The following is a 20497-nucleotide window of genomic DNA, read 5'->3' on the forward strand; positions in this document are numbered from 1 at the left end:
AACTCTGTATTATCTATGTAAATCACAATAGTAATTATACTAAAGCTAAAAGAAAAACTCTTCACTGCTTATATTATGAAGTTTTTAAAAATTAAAAATTTAAATTTTATAACTATAAAACTGTAAAAATTAAATATATTATTTAATATGTAACTATAAAATGTAAAATTTAAAAGAAATTAATTTATTTTATAATTATATAAGCTATAAATTTAAAGTTAGTTAAGGCTAAGATCAAGTTTCTTTTTTACAATTGATAGTTAGGCATGGGTCCACCAGAGGCACTGCTTTATCAAAAAAGGCACAATTCATTGTGCAGAGGCAGTGAATTCCAATATAATTTCATACACTGTACAAGCCTGTTTTTTAGAGGATGATATTCTGAATCCACTTTGGGATCACAGTACCAAATTATCAAGGGGGAACACAAAGGACAAGATGCTTTTATGTTTTTCTCAATTTTCCTATCACAAAATAATTGCCTCACTTCAGTTCAATTTTGTATAAAAAAAGAACTGAAAAGTTCCAAATGAGGGTCATCTGGTTTGTGTTAATATCTCTAATTTTTCTGTTTAACCTGCTTTGAATCATTAACTGCAGATGTTCATTTCTAGTCCTGCAAGAAATATAAAAACTTTATTTATATCCCACACATAATAAAAGAGTAAAACCACTACAATCAAGCTTCCTTTGTACACCGTATTGTCAAATTCCATTAAATTACATTTCCTTATTTTGACATTCTTGTTTCTTTCAAAACATCTGTTTAGGAACTTCTTTTATTAAGGACGCAGCAAAGGAAGTAATTTAAAAGAGGCAAAAAAGGAAGTAAGCAAACCCGTAGCCATAATTAGGAGAGCTTCCTTGGACTTAGGGGAGGTACCCATAGACTGGAGATGTGCAAATGTGACCCCAATTCACAAAGGAGGATCAAAGGCTGACACAAGTAATTATAGACCTGTGAGTTTAACTTCTGTTCCAGGAAAATTAATGGAGGCACTGGTTAAAGAAGCACTGCAGGATCATCTGGACAAGACTTCAGTTATAGCTCGGACACAGCATGGTTTTGTTAAGGGGGAAGTCTTGCCTGACCAATTTGATTGGATACTATGATGCAGTCACAAAAGAACTGGATGCAGGGAATAACTTTGATATTATATACTTGGATCTTAGAAAGGCTTTTGATACTGTTGCACATGGAAGACGTCTGCACAAATTGGAGCAGTGTGGCATTGGAGGCAAATTGCTGCTATGGATAAAGGGATGGTTGAGGGGGAGAAGACAGAGAGTGGTAATCAATGGACACTGCTCATCGTGGCTGGTCTTGGCGCATTATAGCCTTAGATGCTAATGCGCCAATAAAATCTAAACAAACAAACAAACAAACTGCTCATCGTGGACTAATGTTATTAGTGGAGTCCCTCAGGGTTCAGTGTTGGGTCCATTATTGTTTTCTGTATTTATAAATAATATTGATGATGGTATATCAAGCTTAATGTCCAAGTTTGCAGACGATACAAAGGTTGGCAGGGTTGTTAAGGACACTACTGACACTATGCTGCTGCAACAGGATCTGGAAGGGTTGAGCAGATGGGCTGAGAGGTGGCAAATGAAGTTTAACATTGACAAATGTAAAGTACTACATATGGGAAACAGCAACCCCAGAGCAATGTATCAACTCTGTGGTACTACACTGACAGTGGTAGAGAATGAAAGGGACTTGGGGGTGATTGTGCAGGCAGATATGAAGTTCTCTGAGCAGTGCAGATGGGCTGCAAGAGTAGCTCATAGTGTCTTGTCAATGATATACAGGAATTTTTCTAGCAGGGATAAGGAGGTGATTATTCCCTTGTATAAGGCAATGGTCAGGCCAAACCTTGAGTACTGTATACAGGTCTGGAGGCCTCATTTCAAGAAGGATGTAGAGCTGCTGGAACGAGTACTGAGAAGGGCAACAAGATTAGATGGAATAAAGGGTTGCTCTTATTGAAGAAAGGCTTAAGTTTTGCAAATTACAGTGTCTGGAGACTGGGCACCGGCGAGGTGATCTGATAGAGGTGTATAAAGCCTTGAATGGTTTGAGCATGCTCAATGCCGATGTGATTCTTCCTCTTGGTCAGAATAATCACCTGAGAGGGCATAAATTCAAATTGAGGAAAGACAGATGAGGATAGATGTGTGGAAATTTGCCTTTAGCCAGTGGGTAGTTGGTTGGTGAACAGACCTCCATCCTTTGTTGTGGACGTTGATAACCTAAATAAATTTAAGGCTCAGCTGGACAGATATTTCGAACTAACGGAGGGGTAAAGTGGAAGTTTTTTTTTTTTTTTTTGGCTGATGCTGCATAAGCTTGCTTTCTTGCATCATATGCCTCTACTAATGCTATTTAGAAATTTCCATTAAATATCTTATAATGAAATGTAAATTAAAATATTCATAACAATAAATACCCGACTCCCAGTAGATTTTTTTTTTGTGGCTGATGTCTCAATAAAATGAAATATCAGGTATCAATCAGAAGCAAGCTCTCCACTTGCCGAGATCGCTCCTGATTTTTAAATCCATGTATTCCAGGCACACGGTATCGAACGGTAACTTGGAAATCAATACTGGCTGACTATTATGCCCCTTCAAGTCATGGTCTTAGGTTTGTGGAGAAAACACATAGTCATTGTATTAGCTGTTTGGTTTTACAGTAGACTGTCGAAATAACGGCACCCCAAATGATGGAACATTCAAGCTGATGTCACATGAGATCAAATGTTTACATACATCTGTGCTGTATGGAAACATCCAGCACATTGAGATTTGATGTTTAGATACAGTGCAGATGTCTTTCAGTGCCGGAAAAAGAAAACATGACACGTGATTGCTGTATTTCTTTAAGTTCGCCATTTTGAAAGTGAATTCTGTACTGATATTACGAATTATACTGCTGTTTTACATTTATTTTAAATTAACCCCCCCCCCCTCACTATGGCTCCTAAAGTTAATAAACTTCATACAGAAAAGAAAAGAATAATATTAAAGCTTATTGACAAACGATATAATAATAGAAAATAGAATGGGTGTAAGTTGGAGTGTATTAATGGGCAGAATATTCATTGGATTGTCAACATGTTTATATTTTTTATGTGCAGTTAATAAAATTGTATTCTTAATCTCTTTATTTCTTATTTAACCTCATTATTTCTGCATTAAATATATTAAAAATAAAACTTTCTAGATAACGGAAAAATCGAAATAACGGCATCTTGAATCCCCGAAGGTGACGTTATTCTGAAAGTCTACTGTAATATGAGATTGGAAATTATAATAAACATCTGAAGACACAAGGTCACATTCATAATTGACAGTGATTTAAATCTAAAATCACTTTGAGGTAATTCATTACCAATTTTATATCTGCTGCAAGTATAGTTGCGCCTATTTAACTTTTACTTAGCTGTTAATTATTATGATAATATCAGTTTAATTTGGCATGGTTTTGAATTGTAAGCAATGAAAGGAGTATATTTCTTTCTTACAGCTGAAGAGGTCATGGGCAGGATACTATGACTACAACTCTTTTGATCAGAATGCCATATTTGGTCCTCATCCTTATTACGGTAATGTCCTTTTTGCCACGGGCTTTAGTGGTCATGGAATCCAGATGGCACCAGGTATAGGTCGAGCCATGATGGAATACATTTTGGATGGAGAATATAAAACTGTTGATCTCTCACGATTCAGCTTTAATCGTATCATATTAGAAGAACCATTGTTCGAAAATTATTGTGTATAACCATATTATATATTGATAATTATTTTTAAACTACAAATTTACCCAAGGAAGCAGTCACAGGGTAATTCTTAACAGTTTTAAATATATTTCAACCTGTTCCTTGGATAGGGAAAATGTTGATTAATATACACATTTTGCTGGATTGATTGAGGTATAGTATAATTTTTATGGAATGACTTGATTGGTTTAAATTTTGTGTGGCATCTTTTTACTGTTATTTCTGCAAGTTGTTTAAATCGGGTTACTGGAACAGTATATAGACAGTAATATGATGACGTAATGGTCATTGCACCCTAAAAAATTTAGCTAACAGTAAAGGATTCAGAAAAAAATTCTATAAATGGAAAATATTAAAATCATTTAATGAGAGATGATCTACAGGGTGATTCACTACCAGTGCAACAAACTTACAGGGGGTGTAGGGGGCACAAAGACGAATCGGAATCACATAGCATTGCAGAGTCCGAAATGCCTTCGTCATGCGGTAGAGGACGTTGAATGGGAGGTCGCGTGAACACCAATCCTGCTGGAAGTCAGCATTTGCGAACCGGTTCCCAAGGCAGTAGGATGGACGAGTATTCAAACGTTGAACTGGCCGACATGCACCTCATGTATGGAGCTGCGGTCTGTAATGGCGCGCCGCTCTGCGCTTGTACCAGGAACATTTCCCGCACAGGCGTGCTCCTCATCATACGATTAAAATCGTATGATGAGAACGTTACGTGAGACTGGTTGTTTTACGAGAGGTACCATGAATCGAGAGCGAATGACGAGGATGCCAGACAATGAGGAGAATGTCCTACGTCTTGCAGAAGGCAATCCGAGTACGAGCACTGGAGCGATATGGGAACGATTGGGTATTTCCCAATCCACTGTATGGAGGATACTGTCAACAAACCAAATGAGTTCATACCATCTGCAATGTGTCCACTCATTGGAGCCTGCAGATTATCCACTCCGGAGGACTTTTGCTACTTGGTTTCTTCAACAGAAATAGTTCGCAAATGCTGACTTCCAGCGGGATCACTGTTCACGCGACCTCCCGTTCAACGTCCTCTACCGCATGACGAAGTCATTTCGGACCCTGCAATGCTATGTGATTCCGATTCGTCTTTGTGCCCCCTACACCTCCTGCAAGTTTGTCGCACTGGTAGTGAATCACCCTGTATGTATAGTACTATAGGATTGAAAGGATATTTCAATGCAGTAATTTAAATCAAATCAAAATTTGTGTGCTTTTACCTGCATTCAGTATTGATCATGGAGAGACTTCCTGCTCTCACTGACCAAGTTCAGAGTATTCAGTGCTAAGGCTTGGGCTTACATTTAACTTGAAGATAAATACCATTATCTGTGGTTCCAGTGAGAGTAGAAAGTCTCTCTGTGATTGAAATTGAATACAGGTAAAGTCTGTGAATTTTGAAACTGCACTGCAATTGAAATATCCCTCTCATTCCATTAGTATTTTACTGTGTAGGGTAAATGTAACCTAATTCTAGATTAAAAGTAAACAAGTTATGATTTTAAATGGAAGTCTTACTTTCATACTCTGCATAGCTGTTCACTTAGACAAAATACATTATTCACAGTTTGACATATGTTTGTTAATAAAGACCACCCACCAGCTGACAAGAAGCCAATGAGCCTTCAAAACAGCTTTCCTTGTGGTGCCTGATTTTTTTTTTTTTTTTTAAATGTACAGTGGAGTCATCTGTTCTGGTGATGCTCTTCTTTTAAATAAATTAAAAGACATTAGCAACATGGCCAAAACCATGGATAAATAGTATATGTGTGATTAGCCGACCGGGCTAGCCGGGCGGGTAAAGTACCTGCCCGGCAACCCAAAGGTCGCGGGTTCGATTCCCGCCTCGGGCTTGGATCAAAGTACTGCAAAAACCTTGGGAGGTGCAATATGGCCACAGAAGCCGATGCGCCAACAACTACCAAATCAAAAAAAAAAAAAAAAAAAAATATGTGTGATTTTTGCTGATGCCAACATTTGAGCAGAAAAATTTTAATATAAAATGAAAACTTACAAAATAATTGTGATTAAGAGACTATAAAATCAGTTAACCTTTAATCAGGTGCAAAAAATTTCCAATAAACTGATGTGACCAGAAGATTAAAGAAGTGAACCAATTATTAGAACGTTTGGGCAAAAAGAAAAATTTAAGGTAAAATAAATAAATTTTACCTACTGTTTTGAAAGTTCCTTCTATAAATATTTCTTTCTGAACAAAAATGCTTTAGTCTCTTAGACCCACATCTGATATAGGGTTAAAGTATATTGAATAAATTCATTAAAAATATACATAATAAAATTTGAAAACACAAATAAATACATAGGAGCTTTCAGATACTGTATGCAGCCTCTATGAACTAAGTTCAATATGGTTGGTAGTGCCTTATCACACGTAGCTCATCACACGTACAAGCCAAAGTCATGCAACTTACCTAACAGGATATACCCATGAGAAGGCAAGGGGTGGACATTGGGTTAGAACCTTAGTTCCCCTCCTGGTTAGATAGCCTAAGATCCCCCCATCAGTACCTTGCTGTTAAGGTTAGAAACAACAAGGACTGATGGGAAAAGGTAGAGCAGAAAATTATTCCAAGCCAATACTATACTTGCAAAAGTATTTTATTTTTATAGTGCGTGTAATATTATTAGACCACAAAAAAAAAGAAAATAGATGAATATCAATAACAGCCGGAATTATGTGTTTGATTTTTGGGAATTTACCCCCCCCCCCCAAGGTAGATAGATGTTATATAAGCATTGCTTCCTTGAACTGTTTTGCCATTCAAATACTGGATTTCTATCCACCTATTTTGGGGTGGGTAAATAACTGAGTTGTTTTTGGTTTCTCACAAATACTGTATTATCCATGTTGGAGACCAAATATCTCAGTTATGCTGTGAGATTAAAACCCCTCTTCATTTCTTGAAGAGATGCAAAAATGCCATAGTTATTTCATAAGTATGCTACTAATAGGGTGCTGATATTAGTTAAAGTAATATGAATGTAAACCTTTACAAGGGGTACACATCATTTTTTTTGCACACTTTAAAACCACTCTGCGTCAATGGTAACTTATGATCCTTTCAAGAAATTTTTTTTTCTAATTTCTATTTTTTTTATTATAAGAAATATTTATTCACTATGCTAAGAATGGCCAAGTGTGATTAGCATCTGCAAGCACATCTTTTTAAAGATTAAGATAGTTGTAAGACAATCAAAGTAGGCAAATAAACAAAAAATATTAAATGATTTTTCCATTTCCAGTAATAGAAGAAATAATTTTTAAACCCTTTTATGCATGACAACAGCATAGTGTAGTAAAGATCAATCAGTCAATCCATCCATCCATTTTGGAAAATGAATTATTTTTTATATTTTTCTCATCAAGAGAGAGAGCAAGCAAATGAGAATATCTCTCTCTGTAGTTTTTCAAGGAACTCAATAAAACAAATTATAGCCAATATAATTTATACTAAATTCCTTGATAAACTAAGCATTGTTTATGTGTATTGAAGATAAAATTCTTTCTTTTTTATGCTTCCTTACCAAAACTGTGTTAAAGATAATTATTACAATTGACTTTGATATTTAAAATTTTAATGAGTTCAATTATCAATTAGAAATTAGTCTTTTGTTAATGTTTGCATATATTATACTGTGCATCATTACTCAGTCGAAGTAATCTGTGAAGGTCGTACCATATTTACTTTTATATAATATATATTTATATACTTGCCTGTCTTTTTGATATAACTTTATTGATCATGGTATGTTAAGAACAGTTGTAAGTTTTGTGTATATAGAATTACGATGACAAGGCATAATTATGTCCAGCTCCACTCAAGCATGATTGTTTACAGTAATTTTCTGCCTGTCAAGAATGTTCAAGTGGTGCTATCCTTATAAATTATATTCTTAAGAAACGATGTTACTACCTTTATGAAGTCTGATCCACTTTGTGTGTGTAATTATTTCTTAAAATGGTGTGGATACCTATTTATGGCAAGTGGCAGTACAGAAGAATTCAGCATACTTACTGTCTTTTGTTTGTTTAAATAATTTATTTAAAAACATACCGTGTACATAATTTAAGAATCTCTTTTATCTAATGAGTACTAATATGTGGCTGAGAGGTCAAGAGTGGGAGTGCAGTAGCACACACTCTTTGAATAGACTGGGATTCAAGCCCCTGACTGCTAAAAACGGTCGATCTGCCAACTCGCACTGGACCAGTGCGGCAGATTGTGGTCCATTTCCCTTGGTATGAATTGTTGAGGATGCTTCCATCCTGCAGTGGATTGATAATGGCTGCAGTTTACCTTTTTTTTGCTAATATGTGAACTTAAATTTTTCTCTTATTTAGTGTCCTAACTCCCCTCCCATAATGCTAAGGTTCTCAAGTTTATCCAACAAGTAAAAATTAGATGTCTTGCCCTGCCAGCTCTTGATTATGAATTTAGTTGCCTAAAGTTCTTTTAATATGAATGTATTCTCACTAACTCCACAAGTTGTTTTTTTTTTTTTATCAGACTTTTTTATCACTGCTTGAACTCTTAATTTCAAAATATATTAAAATTGAATTAACAACTAACAGATTTATGATTCCTAACTGTAAAAAGAGCAAATTCTTTTCATGTATATATTTTGCACATAAACAATATAAACAATATGCTTCATAAAATTCATACAATTCAATTCATAAAGTTCTTCTCATTGCTGATTAATGAACATATATAAAACATAAATTGGAAAACAAAACTCAAAAAACAGTAAAAATAAAATCGATTAAGACTGATAAGAATATATAGGCTAAAAATATTAAAAAATATACTATAGTGATAAACTTTCAATTTAAGGTGTGACATGTTTTCATTCTTATTGGCAAGAAAGTTGTTACCCATTAGTAACAAGTTGAAAACCTCAAAAGTTTATTACTCCTTGTAAGGCGCCTCTGTAGCCAGGTGGGCAGGAGCAGCAGTGCGTAGCACACACATCTTGATTAGACCGGAGTTCGAGCCCGTGACCACCAAATACGGAGAATGCGGAAAGGTCAGGGAATGATCACTGCGTATCCCCAGAGCAATATGGCCTTAGTTGCTAATGCTCCTAAAAAAAAAAAAAAAAAAACCTTGTAAATCGTGTATTTTGTACATGAAGAAATTGGAATACTCTACATAAAGGAAGTAAGTTCTGAGATTAAGGCATTCCAGTTTCTTCATAGCATATTTTGTGAAAAAGGAGCAGCTTAAAAAAAAAACAAAAAAACATTGCACTTCATTATTACCTGTTGGTGTTACAAGCTAGTTTTACCTTTTCAGTGGCTATTACAAGTTCTTACAGAAATTAGAAAATTTTAAATACCAGAAGTAATAATATAGCAAAAAAAAAAAAAAAAAAGAAGTGAATATTGAAAATCTAAGTGCCAATAAGGAAAGCTTTTTTGTTACTTGTAAAACCAGTTTTATTGGCAGAAATCCAAATTCAAACGTGTCGAGTGAAGGACATCGTGTGAGTTGTTTAACCTGTATGTGCCACTTGATGTAGATATGCATCAAGTGGCCCTCACCAGAGGCAACTAACTTGCCTATAGTGTTGGGGGGGGGGAACCCATAAAAGTCTTCCCCCACTTAGATAAGCCTCTAACACAGGCTTTTTCCATACAGCATTGAAAAGATGAAAAGATGGTGATTATAGGTTAGACTAAATTTAAACTTAAAAAAAGGTGAATAAAAAAGAAACTTCATTAATTTTTTTGCCAAAATTAATACAGTAGATTCCCATTATAGCATTTTCAGTGGGATTACCCATAAAGTGCACTAGGTGGTCCCATTTTGTGAGGGCTAGCTTTCATATTTTGCCAATATTCTGGTAAATAACATTGATTTCAGTGTTTTTATTTTGTTTTGTATATGCTTATATTTTGGCGTCTCTCTCTCTCTCTCTCTCTCTCTCTCTCTCTCTCTCTCTCTCTCTCTCTGATGGTTTAATTCGATAAATGTGTAACATTTGTAAATTCTATGAAAACACCTAATAATACACTTTCCAATACATTATAAAGATTAGCATATTGCCTCACTCAACTATCTATAATAAAATTAAATATGAATATGAAAGACACACATAAGACCACATGCCTGCATTTGATAGTTTGAATTATGTAAGATTCAATTTTACTTAAAAAGATTTGTAGCTGATTTAACACAAACTATTTCAAATAAGGTTCTCCCAACCTTTACAGATCAAGAAACAGTTGTTTCTATGGCGCCTCCGTAGCCAGGTGGGAAGGAGCAGCAGTGCGTAGCACACGCTTCTTGATTAGACCGGGGTTCGAGCCCGTCACCACCAAATACGGAGGATGCGGAAAGGTCAGGGAATGACCACTGCATATCCCGGAGCAATATGGCCTTGGTTGCTAATGCTCCTAAAAACCAAATAACAAACAAACAAACAAGTTGTTTCTATTAAATTAATTGTTGAATTTTATTAAATTAAATTCCACTTGACAACACATCTCAAAAAAAAAAAAAAAAAAAAAAAAAAAGCATTTTGAACTTTAAAAGGTTAATATTTACATGCATACTTATCCCCCCCACAAAAAAGCGAACCTTACTGGATTCCATTACAAAACCTTTTCGTATATTCTAATCAAAACGTTTAATTTTTTTTTTTATCTTATTAAAATCTGACAGCCACCTTTATTTAAAATTCTAACCTAAATTTTTGACAAAACATTTTTGATCTGAGAATTTTGAGTAAACCTTCGTTCATATTTTCACACCAAGCCTAAAACAAGGATAATCATAATCATAAAAGTAGTGGTAGTACTAGCAAATGATGCAAGAAAGCAAGCTTATATAGCATTAGTAAAAAAAAAAACTCGCTCCACATTTCCATACCCTCCAAGAATTTTTCTAGTTCTTCCTTGAATTTATTCAAACTGCTCCACTTACACAACAACAAATGGAAGCCTGTTCCACTAATCAATCACCCACTGGCCAAAGGCCAACCTCTGCACGTGTCCTGCAACCATCCTTCCTCAACTTGAATTTGTCCCCTCGTGTCTAGTCTTGGCAAGAGGAAGGACACCATCAGTATTTAGCTTACTCAATCCATTCAAGGCCTTAAACACCTCAGTCAGATCTTCCCACAGGGGCCTGGTCTTGAGATGCTGTAATTTGCAAAAAGAACTGAAGTCTTTTTAGATAAGAGCACCCTTTTGTTCCCTTCACCAATTTGGTTGCTCTTCTCTGTACCTGTTCCAGCAGATCTACATCCTTCCTAAAGTGAGGCCTCCAGAATTGTATACAGTACTCAAGATTCAGCCTAACCATGGCCTTGTACAAGGAAAAGGTTCCTGTAATGAAATTTTCTGTCAGTTTCACTGTATTTGCTTTTATTCCTGGTAATTCCAGTAGACCACCTTGAACATTAGATTAATATATTAGCTTTGAAGGTAGAATGCCAGTGTTTACAACTAAATGACCATTTATCATCTCTCTTTTTTTTTTTTCTTTTTTTTTTTGTGTTTAACAGAGCATCAGTAATTTTCATTAATGACAACATTATTATTATGTTAATACTCTATTTATAATATTTACTCAAGTATGTTTATTTTAATAAAGTAATTTTAAAAAATTTCCTTCTTTTTAACAACACACAAAGAACAGCAGCTCCCAAACTGTGCGCCGTAGAATATTTTAAATTTTTGAGGGTTACACAGCGATACTCTACATCTGTTGGACACCATGCGAACTACTAGCTCAAGGTAATTCACAGTTTCAATATTACTTATTAAGTTGTTTGGACCTAACTACTTAATAAATGGAACTGTTAGGTATTTCTTTTGGCCTAGGGTGCCGTGAAAAAATTACTGAGACGCTAAGGGTGCTGTGAACCGAGAAAGTTTGGGAAACTCCGGCAAAGAGTAAGAGTGCCAAAAAGGTGAGCATGGTACATTGAGGTTTTCAACCAACATATTAATCATTACTTCATAAACACTGCAAAAAAAAAAAAAAAAAAAAAAAGGAAAGTGTAGTAGAAATAGCTGAACTTATAAGACTAAAATTAAATATACAGCAGTGTTGTCATTCATAGAACTCAAACTGAATCCTCTTTCTTCCAAGCATTAGTCGTTGTTTGGCAATGAACTTTGCATATGAAACTATATGTTATTCCCATGTTAAATAAGCTTATGCTATATTTATATGTTGTTTACTTTGTATTGCATAAAAAAAGGGAGGAGGGATAATAGTGAAAATACAATCTTTGTATTTACCATGCTTCCTGTTCTCTCATTAATTTTAATCCCAAACTGACTATTTGAAGTGTTTTCCCTCATTACCACTACTGTATGGAGAGCTCTAGAGTAGCTGAGAGAAAGACAGAGGGATGAAAAAAGTTGTTATAGGGAAGAGATAGTATTTCTCTTTATATACTACTTTGATAAAACTAATAAGCTTCAGTTAATAGAGCATTATGATTTTTACCTGCACTTAGTTAGAAACATGTTTTGGGGAGATGTGTAATAACCTGAAGAATTTTCATCATTCTTCATTGAAATTAAATTTTAGAATTCTTATTTGCTATTTGTGAATATGGTGAAATGAATACAATTATTAATCATATTTAGCAATCATACAGGCTTGAACCACAATCCACTCAAATGCATGTGCTACCAGTACACTTGACTGCATCAAGCCTAGCACTTCATATGATTGACAGACATGGGACCAGAAGTAAACATTAAAAGTGAGGGAGAGTGTTTTAAGCTGGAGTGTTATTACAGGAGTTTACTGTATATTTTATTGGTTATTTTTATATATGATTTCAGAAATTCCATTGGACTAGGCATCTCATACTACTTTTTACAATGCTTAAAATTCCCTTTGGATTTGTTATCGAGTGTAGAAAAAGCTACAAGAAAATGAAAAAAGAAAAGTTTTACTGCATAATTTATAAAAAGAAAAGAGCCCAAGAAAAACTAATTTTTCTGCAACAAGAACTAAACTGATTAATTCAAAGGCAGAACATATAAAACAAATCATTTTCACGCTAGTACTGGAATGGAAAATATTCTTGTTGCACTAAGGCAATTCTCTTTGTGAACTATAAGTGGACAGAAATAATAAAATACAAATCATTTCTCTTTGAGAAATGTATTCGATTTTTTTTAACAGCTGATGGGAATTTTGTAACCGTATTTCTCATTGATAAAAATGTGAATCATCTCAATTTAATTTTCTGATTCTAAATCTGTTTGTTCCTTTAGATTGTCTTTTAGAAATTTCTATACAAGTTGTGAGATAACTTGAATGCATATGAGGTGCTAAAAATGTAAAAAGATTTAACATACCCAATTTTGATCTTGATCTCTTCTCCTGCAAGCTTCATATAGTGAGACCAGGAATTCTACCATCATTAGAAAAGCATCTATCTACAAGATATTGTCCCTTTCCTTTGAGTTTCGAGTTCACATTTGCAAAACAAGACAAGTTGAAAGGAGTGAGGTCTGAATGGAAGGGGATGACAACAGGGTGGTATGAATGAAGAAATTGCCATGACATTTTGTAATTGCACTTGTCCTTTTTTTGAGGCAGTGACTGCTTTTTTTTTTCTGGATTGTACACATTCCACTTTGCTTTTACTGAAACAATAAAATTTTTTTGTTTATATGTCCCACAGTATAAACAGGGTTTACAAGATAGAAAATAGAAAAATATTATTGGATATTGTTGATACATGTGGATTTAAATGTGATGTGAGAAACTATTTTCTTGCTGGCAACTTTGCTATGATTGTGTTGAAGTAATGACAAACACAGTTAATTTTCCATTTGCTCATCTGTTCACAGATAACAATTAAAAAAAACCACTTTTTGGGTGGGCCTTTGAATTTCCCCAAGCAGCCAGCCCATTGAGGTGACTTATTTTAGTAATTAACAACTTGCTGGCTGAAAGAAAGCTTTGTAGTGTAGTCCAAACCTCTTTCCCTAGTTTTGAAATCAACACTGCAAATATTGCCCTCATTCATTTTATTTATTTTTTCTTGGAGTCTTATAGACCTCGTTAGGTTTCTCTCTAAGGTGCATGGTATTAAAAATCCTATATCACTTCATTGATGTCATTTAATCAGAAACGGCAGTGGTCTCAGTTCTTGTGGGATTCCACTTCTTACGTTAGCTCAATCTGAAAAATAACCATTACTCGTGACCTTCTGTGTCCAATGATCCATCTAGGGAGCTTTCCTGTGATCACAACCTGTTCCTTCTCATGAAAAATGGAGTCAAGATATAAAATAATACATTGGCAGCTTAATAAAAGATTCAGTTTTTTACATAAATTGTGAATAGCGAGATGCCAGTCTTGATAAGTTAATGTTTGAACTATTCAACATTTTTGTTGATGACTACATTCTGGGATCTTGAAAACCACTTAAAGTTTGTGCATTTGATAACGTATCCCCAAAGATTATTTATATCACATTATTTCTGAAGTCATTTTACAAACTTGAAACAAAACTGTAGAGACAATATTTCAAATTGTTATTTCAAAAAATAAGAACATATATGTCTTCCCTATATAGCTTAAAGTAGTTCCAAGCCAGCTTCAGTGACTGTACAAGAAATACACATTATTAATGCAACGTGGAATGGCTTATGAGAAAGCAAACTGCGTATAATATATACTCTATGAACACATACTACATTAGGATTCGTTAAGATTGAAAAAGTCCTTGGCGATCCATATTAACATTGGACAAAGATCAAAGCATTGTTAGGTGGCCATTTTCATAATGATCACATAATGTGTTTACTCTTCTAGTTTTCCAAGGTGGTCATCATTCTTTTATTCTTGTTTATACTTCAGCATGATCACCAGGTCAGTGGAGTTTACAATAAATCAGTCAATACAAGCATTAATCGTATTTAGTAGTGATGGATTCAAACCGGTCCACTCAAAGAGTGTGTGCTATTATTCACTCATGCTCCTGACCACTTGGCTATATCAGGCCTATTGTTTGACTTATTGATATGGAGGTTTGATGGCGCATAAGCTACCTTGGCTATAATGCGCCTATTCATTTATAATAAAAAGAAATGAAAAAGTTTCATAAATTCAGAATTGATTAAAAAGTCCAGTTTGCTTTAAGAAGTTGAAAAATTCGGAAATATCTGCATCATCTCCAATGAGATTCTCTAAAGTTATTGGTCTACGAAGATTAACCAGTGATAGCAGGGTTGAAGTTCTGTCTTGTTCATAGTAAGGGCAGTCAATGAGAATGTGTTTAATACTCAGATTTATATTACAAAGTGGACACTGTGGCGGGTCATTCCCTGTGAGTAAATAAAGGTGGTTCAGATAAGTATGTCCTATTCTTACCCTTGAAAGGATTACCTCTTCTCGTCTTGATGTGCGGACACTGGAGTGCCAAATTTTTGGATCATGTTTAAATTGAAAGAGTTTATTATTAATTTGAGAGTGCCATATTGCTGTCCATTTTGACAGGCATGCAGCCTGAATGGTTAATGCATAGTCTGATGGCGGAACAGGGATATCAGTTAAGTCGAAGCTAGTTGGATTTTTTGCAGCTTTATCAGCCAGTTCATTGCCCAAAATGCCAGAATGAGCTGGAATCCAGCAGAAGGTGACCAGTTGATGGCGTTCTTCAATTTTTAGTAATATGCTTTTTATTTCGTCTAGAACAGGGTGTACTTTATTTAAGGAGTTACATAAAGCCAAGATTGAGCTGAGGGAATCAGTGTAAATAACATATTTTAAAGCACAGTCAGAAGAGAGATTCTGTAAAGCTAGTTTGATAGCATATAATTCAGCTGAGAAGATACTGAATTCAGATGGCAAGGATGCTGAAATAACTGTATTTGGAAACACTGCAGCTGCTCCAACGTTTGAATTAGATTTAGAGCCGTCTGTATAAATTGGAGAAAAGTCAAGATATCTTTGAGTGTGAGCTTCGTGAAGTTGTTTGATATTTGATGTTTGTAAAGTGTTCTTTCCCCATTGAGAGAGGTTAAGTGTCACAGGTCAGTATAGGAGGTGGAACCCATGGTGGTTGAATACAAGTTGTTACCTGTTGTACGGAAAGGATGGAAACATTCCAAATTTGCATCAGTTCAAGAAGGCGAAGACCAGCTGGCTTTACTTTGCTTGGTTTATTTCTGAAAAGGTTTTCTAATGGTGGATTGAACAGGTATGACTGAGTCGGATGCATGGCACAGCTTTGTATCTTGACAGCATAGTTCAATAACAGTGTTTTCCTACATAAAGTTAGTGGGGGTTCATGGGCATCAATGTAGAGACTATGTGCTGGTGATGTTCTGAAAGCACCGAGTGAAAGTCTCAAGGCACTGTGTTTGACTTATCACAGCTAGGTGGTAACAGTACTTCACATGGTTTAAAAATGATATATTTTTTAAATTTTCAGTTTTTTTTTTTTTTTGTATTTTATTTTATTTAAATTATATATCTTAAGCTTGGTAAAAGTAGAAGTAGACATTAACTCCCCATCCCTTTGCTTAAGCCACACTATCTAGTCAAGCTCTCTTTCCACAGGTAATAATGATATATTTGTTTTCAATGTAATTAATAATTTCTACTTATAAAGATTTGATCAAGAAACTGTTCTTAAATAAGAAAACTTCACATTTTAGGATATGAGAGTTCACTTTATTATTATTATTCTTTAAAACTCAATAATTGTTTTATTTTATTTCTTATTAAGCTTCCTTTCAGAGGGAATAACTCCTGAATCTATATTTTTAAACTTTGTGGTAAAGGACATTCACAAGTGTTGTGAATGTCGTTTACCACAAAGAGTAAGAAAGATGTACAGAATTATTTATAGGTGCATATTGGCTAAACGAAGAGAAAGTTCTCTTCATTTAATCAATAATGTAAAATTTCTTATCTGGACTCCCATATTACAATCATGTGCAGTGCCTTGAATGTTTCATAGAAGTTGCAGTTCTTTCTATAGCAGTGCCATTCTGTTTTAGGATAAAATCCATCACCATGTTATTCACTTAATCATTTCATCTTATGTAAGTTTCAAAGCTGGTTGTACATAATTCAGAAATGATATTTGATGTAGTAAAAAAATACTTGTACATTTTGATTTTATTAAGTGATATAGTTTAATAGCATTTTTTTGTTTCTTGTATTGAAGGTTATAATGCATTAAGAGATGAAGAGAAATAATATTATTTCTTGTGTGTGTGTTTTTTTAACATAACCACAATATTAATGCAAATTAGAAAAGATCTGGCTAGCCTACTATTTTGTTTTTGCAAAACAAAGAACTTTCGTACAAAACGTGACTTCTGTGTAGTGTCACTCATCATGTAACATCTTCATTCAGATGTAAAACTGGTTTATAAAAATGATCATTCAAAATGTTTTTCTTGTTTTATTATTTTCTATTACCGGTGGTCATCTATACATGCATAGGTCAAGCAGAACACACTCAATGCATAGTTTAGCAAAGAATTTAATATAACTAACTATATAGTTATGTTAAATTTTCAAGTTACAGTTTGCTACTTTAATTGTTTTTGGTGGTAATTGTTTGAGTTCTTTTTACTTCAGTAAGTAATATTTAAAAATAACTTAAATATATATTGATCGCTGGCAGTTGTGCAGGATCTAACAGGTGCCGCTGTGATATATCAATATCTTTGTACTTTTATAAAAATATAAAGTTTTACTTGAGCAGTTTTGTTAGTAACCAGTTACTGTTATGTTACTCATAATTATACGTAGAAAGTTTTCCTGTTTTGTACCTGTACATGCCACTCTGAATTTTGTGAGATTAACAGTTTTATAAACCTGGATATGACTAAACAGAATCTAATGAATGAATAAATAAATAAAAAAAAAATATATATATATATATATATATTAGTATCTAATTTATTCATTAGATACTATTTAGTCACATCCAGATTTATAAAACTGCTAATCTCACAAAATTCAGAGTGGCATGTACAGGTACAAAACAGGAAAACTTTCTATGTATAATTATGAGTAACATAACAGTAACTGGTTACTAACAAAACTGCTCAAGTAAAACTTACCACCAGCAATCAATATATATTTAAGTTATTTTTAAATATTTATTTAATGTTAAAGTAACAGTTGTTGGAAAAATAAAACCAAAAATGAATAAACAAGGTATAACCAATGCACCAAATGATGCAAAAGTATATAAGCATGTAAGTGGAAATAGATCTGAAAAAGTTAGCATAGATGGATGTGAGAATTACACAAAGTGGCAGGGACTAGAAGGGTAAGGATAGTAGAAAAAACAAGTAATATAGATGTGAAACAGGCGAAAGAATGTTAATATCCTATAGAAAATAATGAATTAAGCTAATTATGGGCTGAATTTGCAAAGCCAATTTGGAGGTAAAGTAAAATTAATACAAATGATTAAACAAAATAAAGTAAAATAAAAAATAGTACAGCTGTCATCAGATATGGGAGGGTGAATTTAGTAATAGGTCGAATAGAGGGAAGGCAAAAATGCATAGTCTGATGTAGGCAGAAGTAAATATTGATACATGGTAAGGTAATTCATCAGGGAACTACACCCAACCATGTATCAGGAACTGCATTTTTATACTTGCTCGTAAAAGTAGAAGAAATGTGAAATAAAAGAAAAGGGTTAACACATTCTTTTACAATATGGGCAATGTAGTCCCAACACAGTGTCAATGGTATGAAAATTAAGGTAAAAATAAGGACAGTAAGAAAATTATATTTGCTGCCCCAACTGATAAACGTTAACCACTCAGAAAACAATATTGAAAAAAATTTTGGCACCTGCAAGCAACGCTCACCTCGCCTATCCACTTGTGGCGGCCCTGGATAAGGTTAAAAAAATATATAATTAAATTGTTTTCAGAGTGGGAAAGAAGTACAGTATTTTGATATGTAAGTAGAATTTTAAGTAAATACAGAAAAAAAAAATGTTGGAATTATGTGAAGATAAGAAAGTTTAGAATCATTTATGGTTGGAAGTTAAAATAAATAGTAACAAGCACACGGTGTAGGGAGAGGTATTAAATTGAGAATAGGGATGAAGGTGTAATTGCGAGAGTACACATGAACAGGCGAAGTTTTTACCACTCCAGTTAATAGAGGCGTTTTTGGTTTTTTATTGACTTAAATTGGCATATTAATTTATTTTTTAGAGTTGCTTTATATTCCTAGTGACAATACTTTAGTTTAATTTGGATTTATATAGATTTTTGTAGGTTATTACTTAGTATTGGTAAGGGTTTCAAATCCACGTGTTGGACAAGTTTTGCAGCTCCTTCGAATGCAAAGTTTTTAATTGTATTTAGCTGCTTTATTGACTTGTTAGATTAAATTATTTTCTATATGTAGCTTATAGACCTAGTCAAGCTCCGTGGTTTATTTTGAATTTAGATAGCGAGTATCAATTAATCAGTAAAATTTATTAATCTTATTAAATTTCGTTGTCTCTAGCACAGGGCCTCATACAGTGCTGGATTAAGGCACGGGCTAGCAGGGCCCCTTGCCTGGGGTGCTATTCTTTAAGGGGAACCAAATTTTACAAATCATGAAAAAATATATATATCCTTAATAAAGGGGGTTCCAAAAAATCTTTCTGCCCAGGGTGCAAAAATACCTTGGTCCAGCACTTGCCTCATAGATAGTAGTTTCTCACTTAAAGCCCATTATAACTACAATGTTAAGTTTTGACTCATTTGACTTTAGAAAATTAGAGTGCATACGGGATTATGATATTTTTTTTATTGTAAAGAGGCATACGTTAATTTGAAGACAATGATAAAATTACCCATTAGCAAAATTCTGACTTGACTATGAACCCTCCTTATATACATTTGGTATACAAGGAAGGTGTTCAGCAGATCATTAACTTTTACTTTTACCCATTTAGAGCTATGAACTAGCTTAAAAGGTGCCTCTGTAGCCAGGTGGGCAGGAGCAGCAGTGCGTAGCACACGCTTCTTGATTAGACCGGGGTTCAAGCCTGTGCCCACCAAATACGGAGGATGCGGAAAGGTCAGAGAATGACCACCGCATGTCCCAGGAGCAATATGGCCTTAGTTGCTAATGCTCCTAAAGACCAAATAACTAACAAACAAACTAGTTAAAGTGTTAAGCAATTCCATTCCTGCCTTTATCAAGAATAATAAATGGTTCCTAGCATCCAACCTCATTTGGGGTACATGCTCATGAGAACTTCACTGTAAATTCAGTGTCCATCATCATACTCCCTGAAGTAGACAATCTCTTGAATATACCAAGAAAGACTGGGTTCTAAGAACTGCAGAGTCTTGAAACTAGAGCTCTACATAGTGATCTAAGCATTTAAGACTTTAAAAGGGTTGAGTAAACTAAATGCTAATCTTTATGCTGTTGTTTGTTTTTTAGGAGCATTAGCAACTAAGGCCATATTGCTCCGGGGATATGGTGGTCATTCCCTGACCTTTCCGCATCCTCCGTATTTGGTAGTCACAGGCTCGAACCCAAGTCTAATCAAGAAGCATGTGCCACTGCTGCTCTTGCCCACCTGGCTACGGAGGCACCTTTACGCTTTATGAGATGACACAAGTGGATTTAAATTTAAGAAGAATGATTACAGAATAGATGTGTAAAAATTTGCTTTCAGCCACAGAGTAATTG

At 34.4% G+C, this 20497-nt stretch overlaps 1 protein-coding gene across 1 annotated transcript in view; it reads left to right on the forward strand.

Annotated features, from left to right (window-relative positions):
• Nucleotides 1-3784, forward strand: part of LOC150083866 (FAD-dependent oxidoreductase domain-containing protein 1) — a 46657-nt gene extending 42873 nt beyond the window's left edge. Inside the window, exon 9 of the mRNA XM_090375472.1 lies at nt 3530-3784. Within this exon, the coding sequence (XP_090231598.1) occupies nt 3530-3784 (255 nt within the window). The remainder of the gene's footprint in view (nt 1-3529) is intronic.
• The last annotated feature ends 16713 nt before the right edge of the window (nt 3785-20497 follow it).

The sequence above is a fragment of the Mastigoproctus giganteus genome, chromosome 6, assembly GCF_048544385.1.
Source record: "Mastigoproctus giganteus isolate SK-2022 chromosome 6, ASM4854438v1, whole genome shotgun sequence".
Lineage (NCBI taxonomy): Eukaryota > Metazoa > Arthropoda > Arachnida > Uropygi > Thelyphonidae > Mastigoproctus > Mastigoproctus giganteus.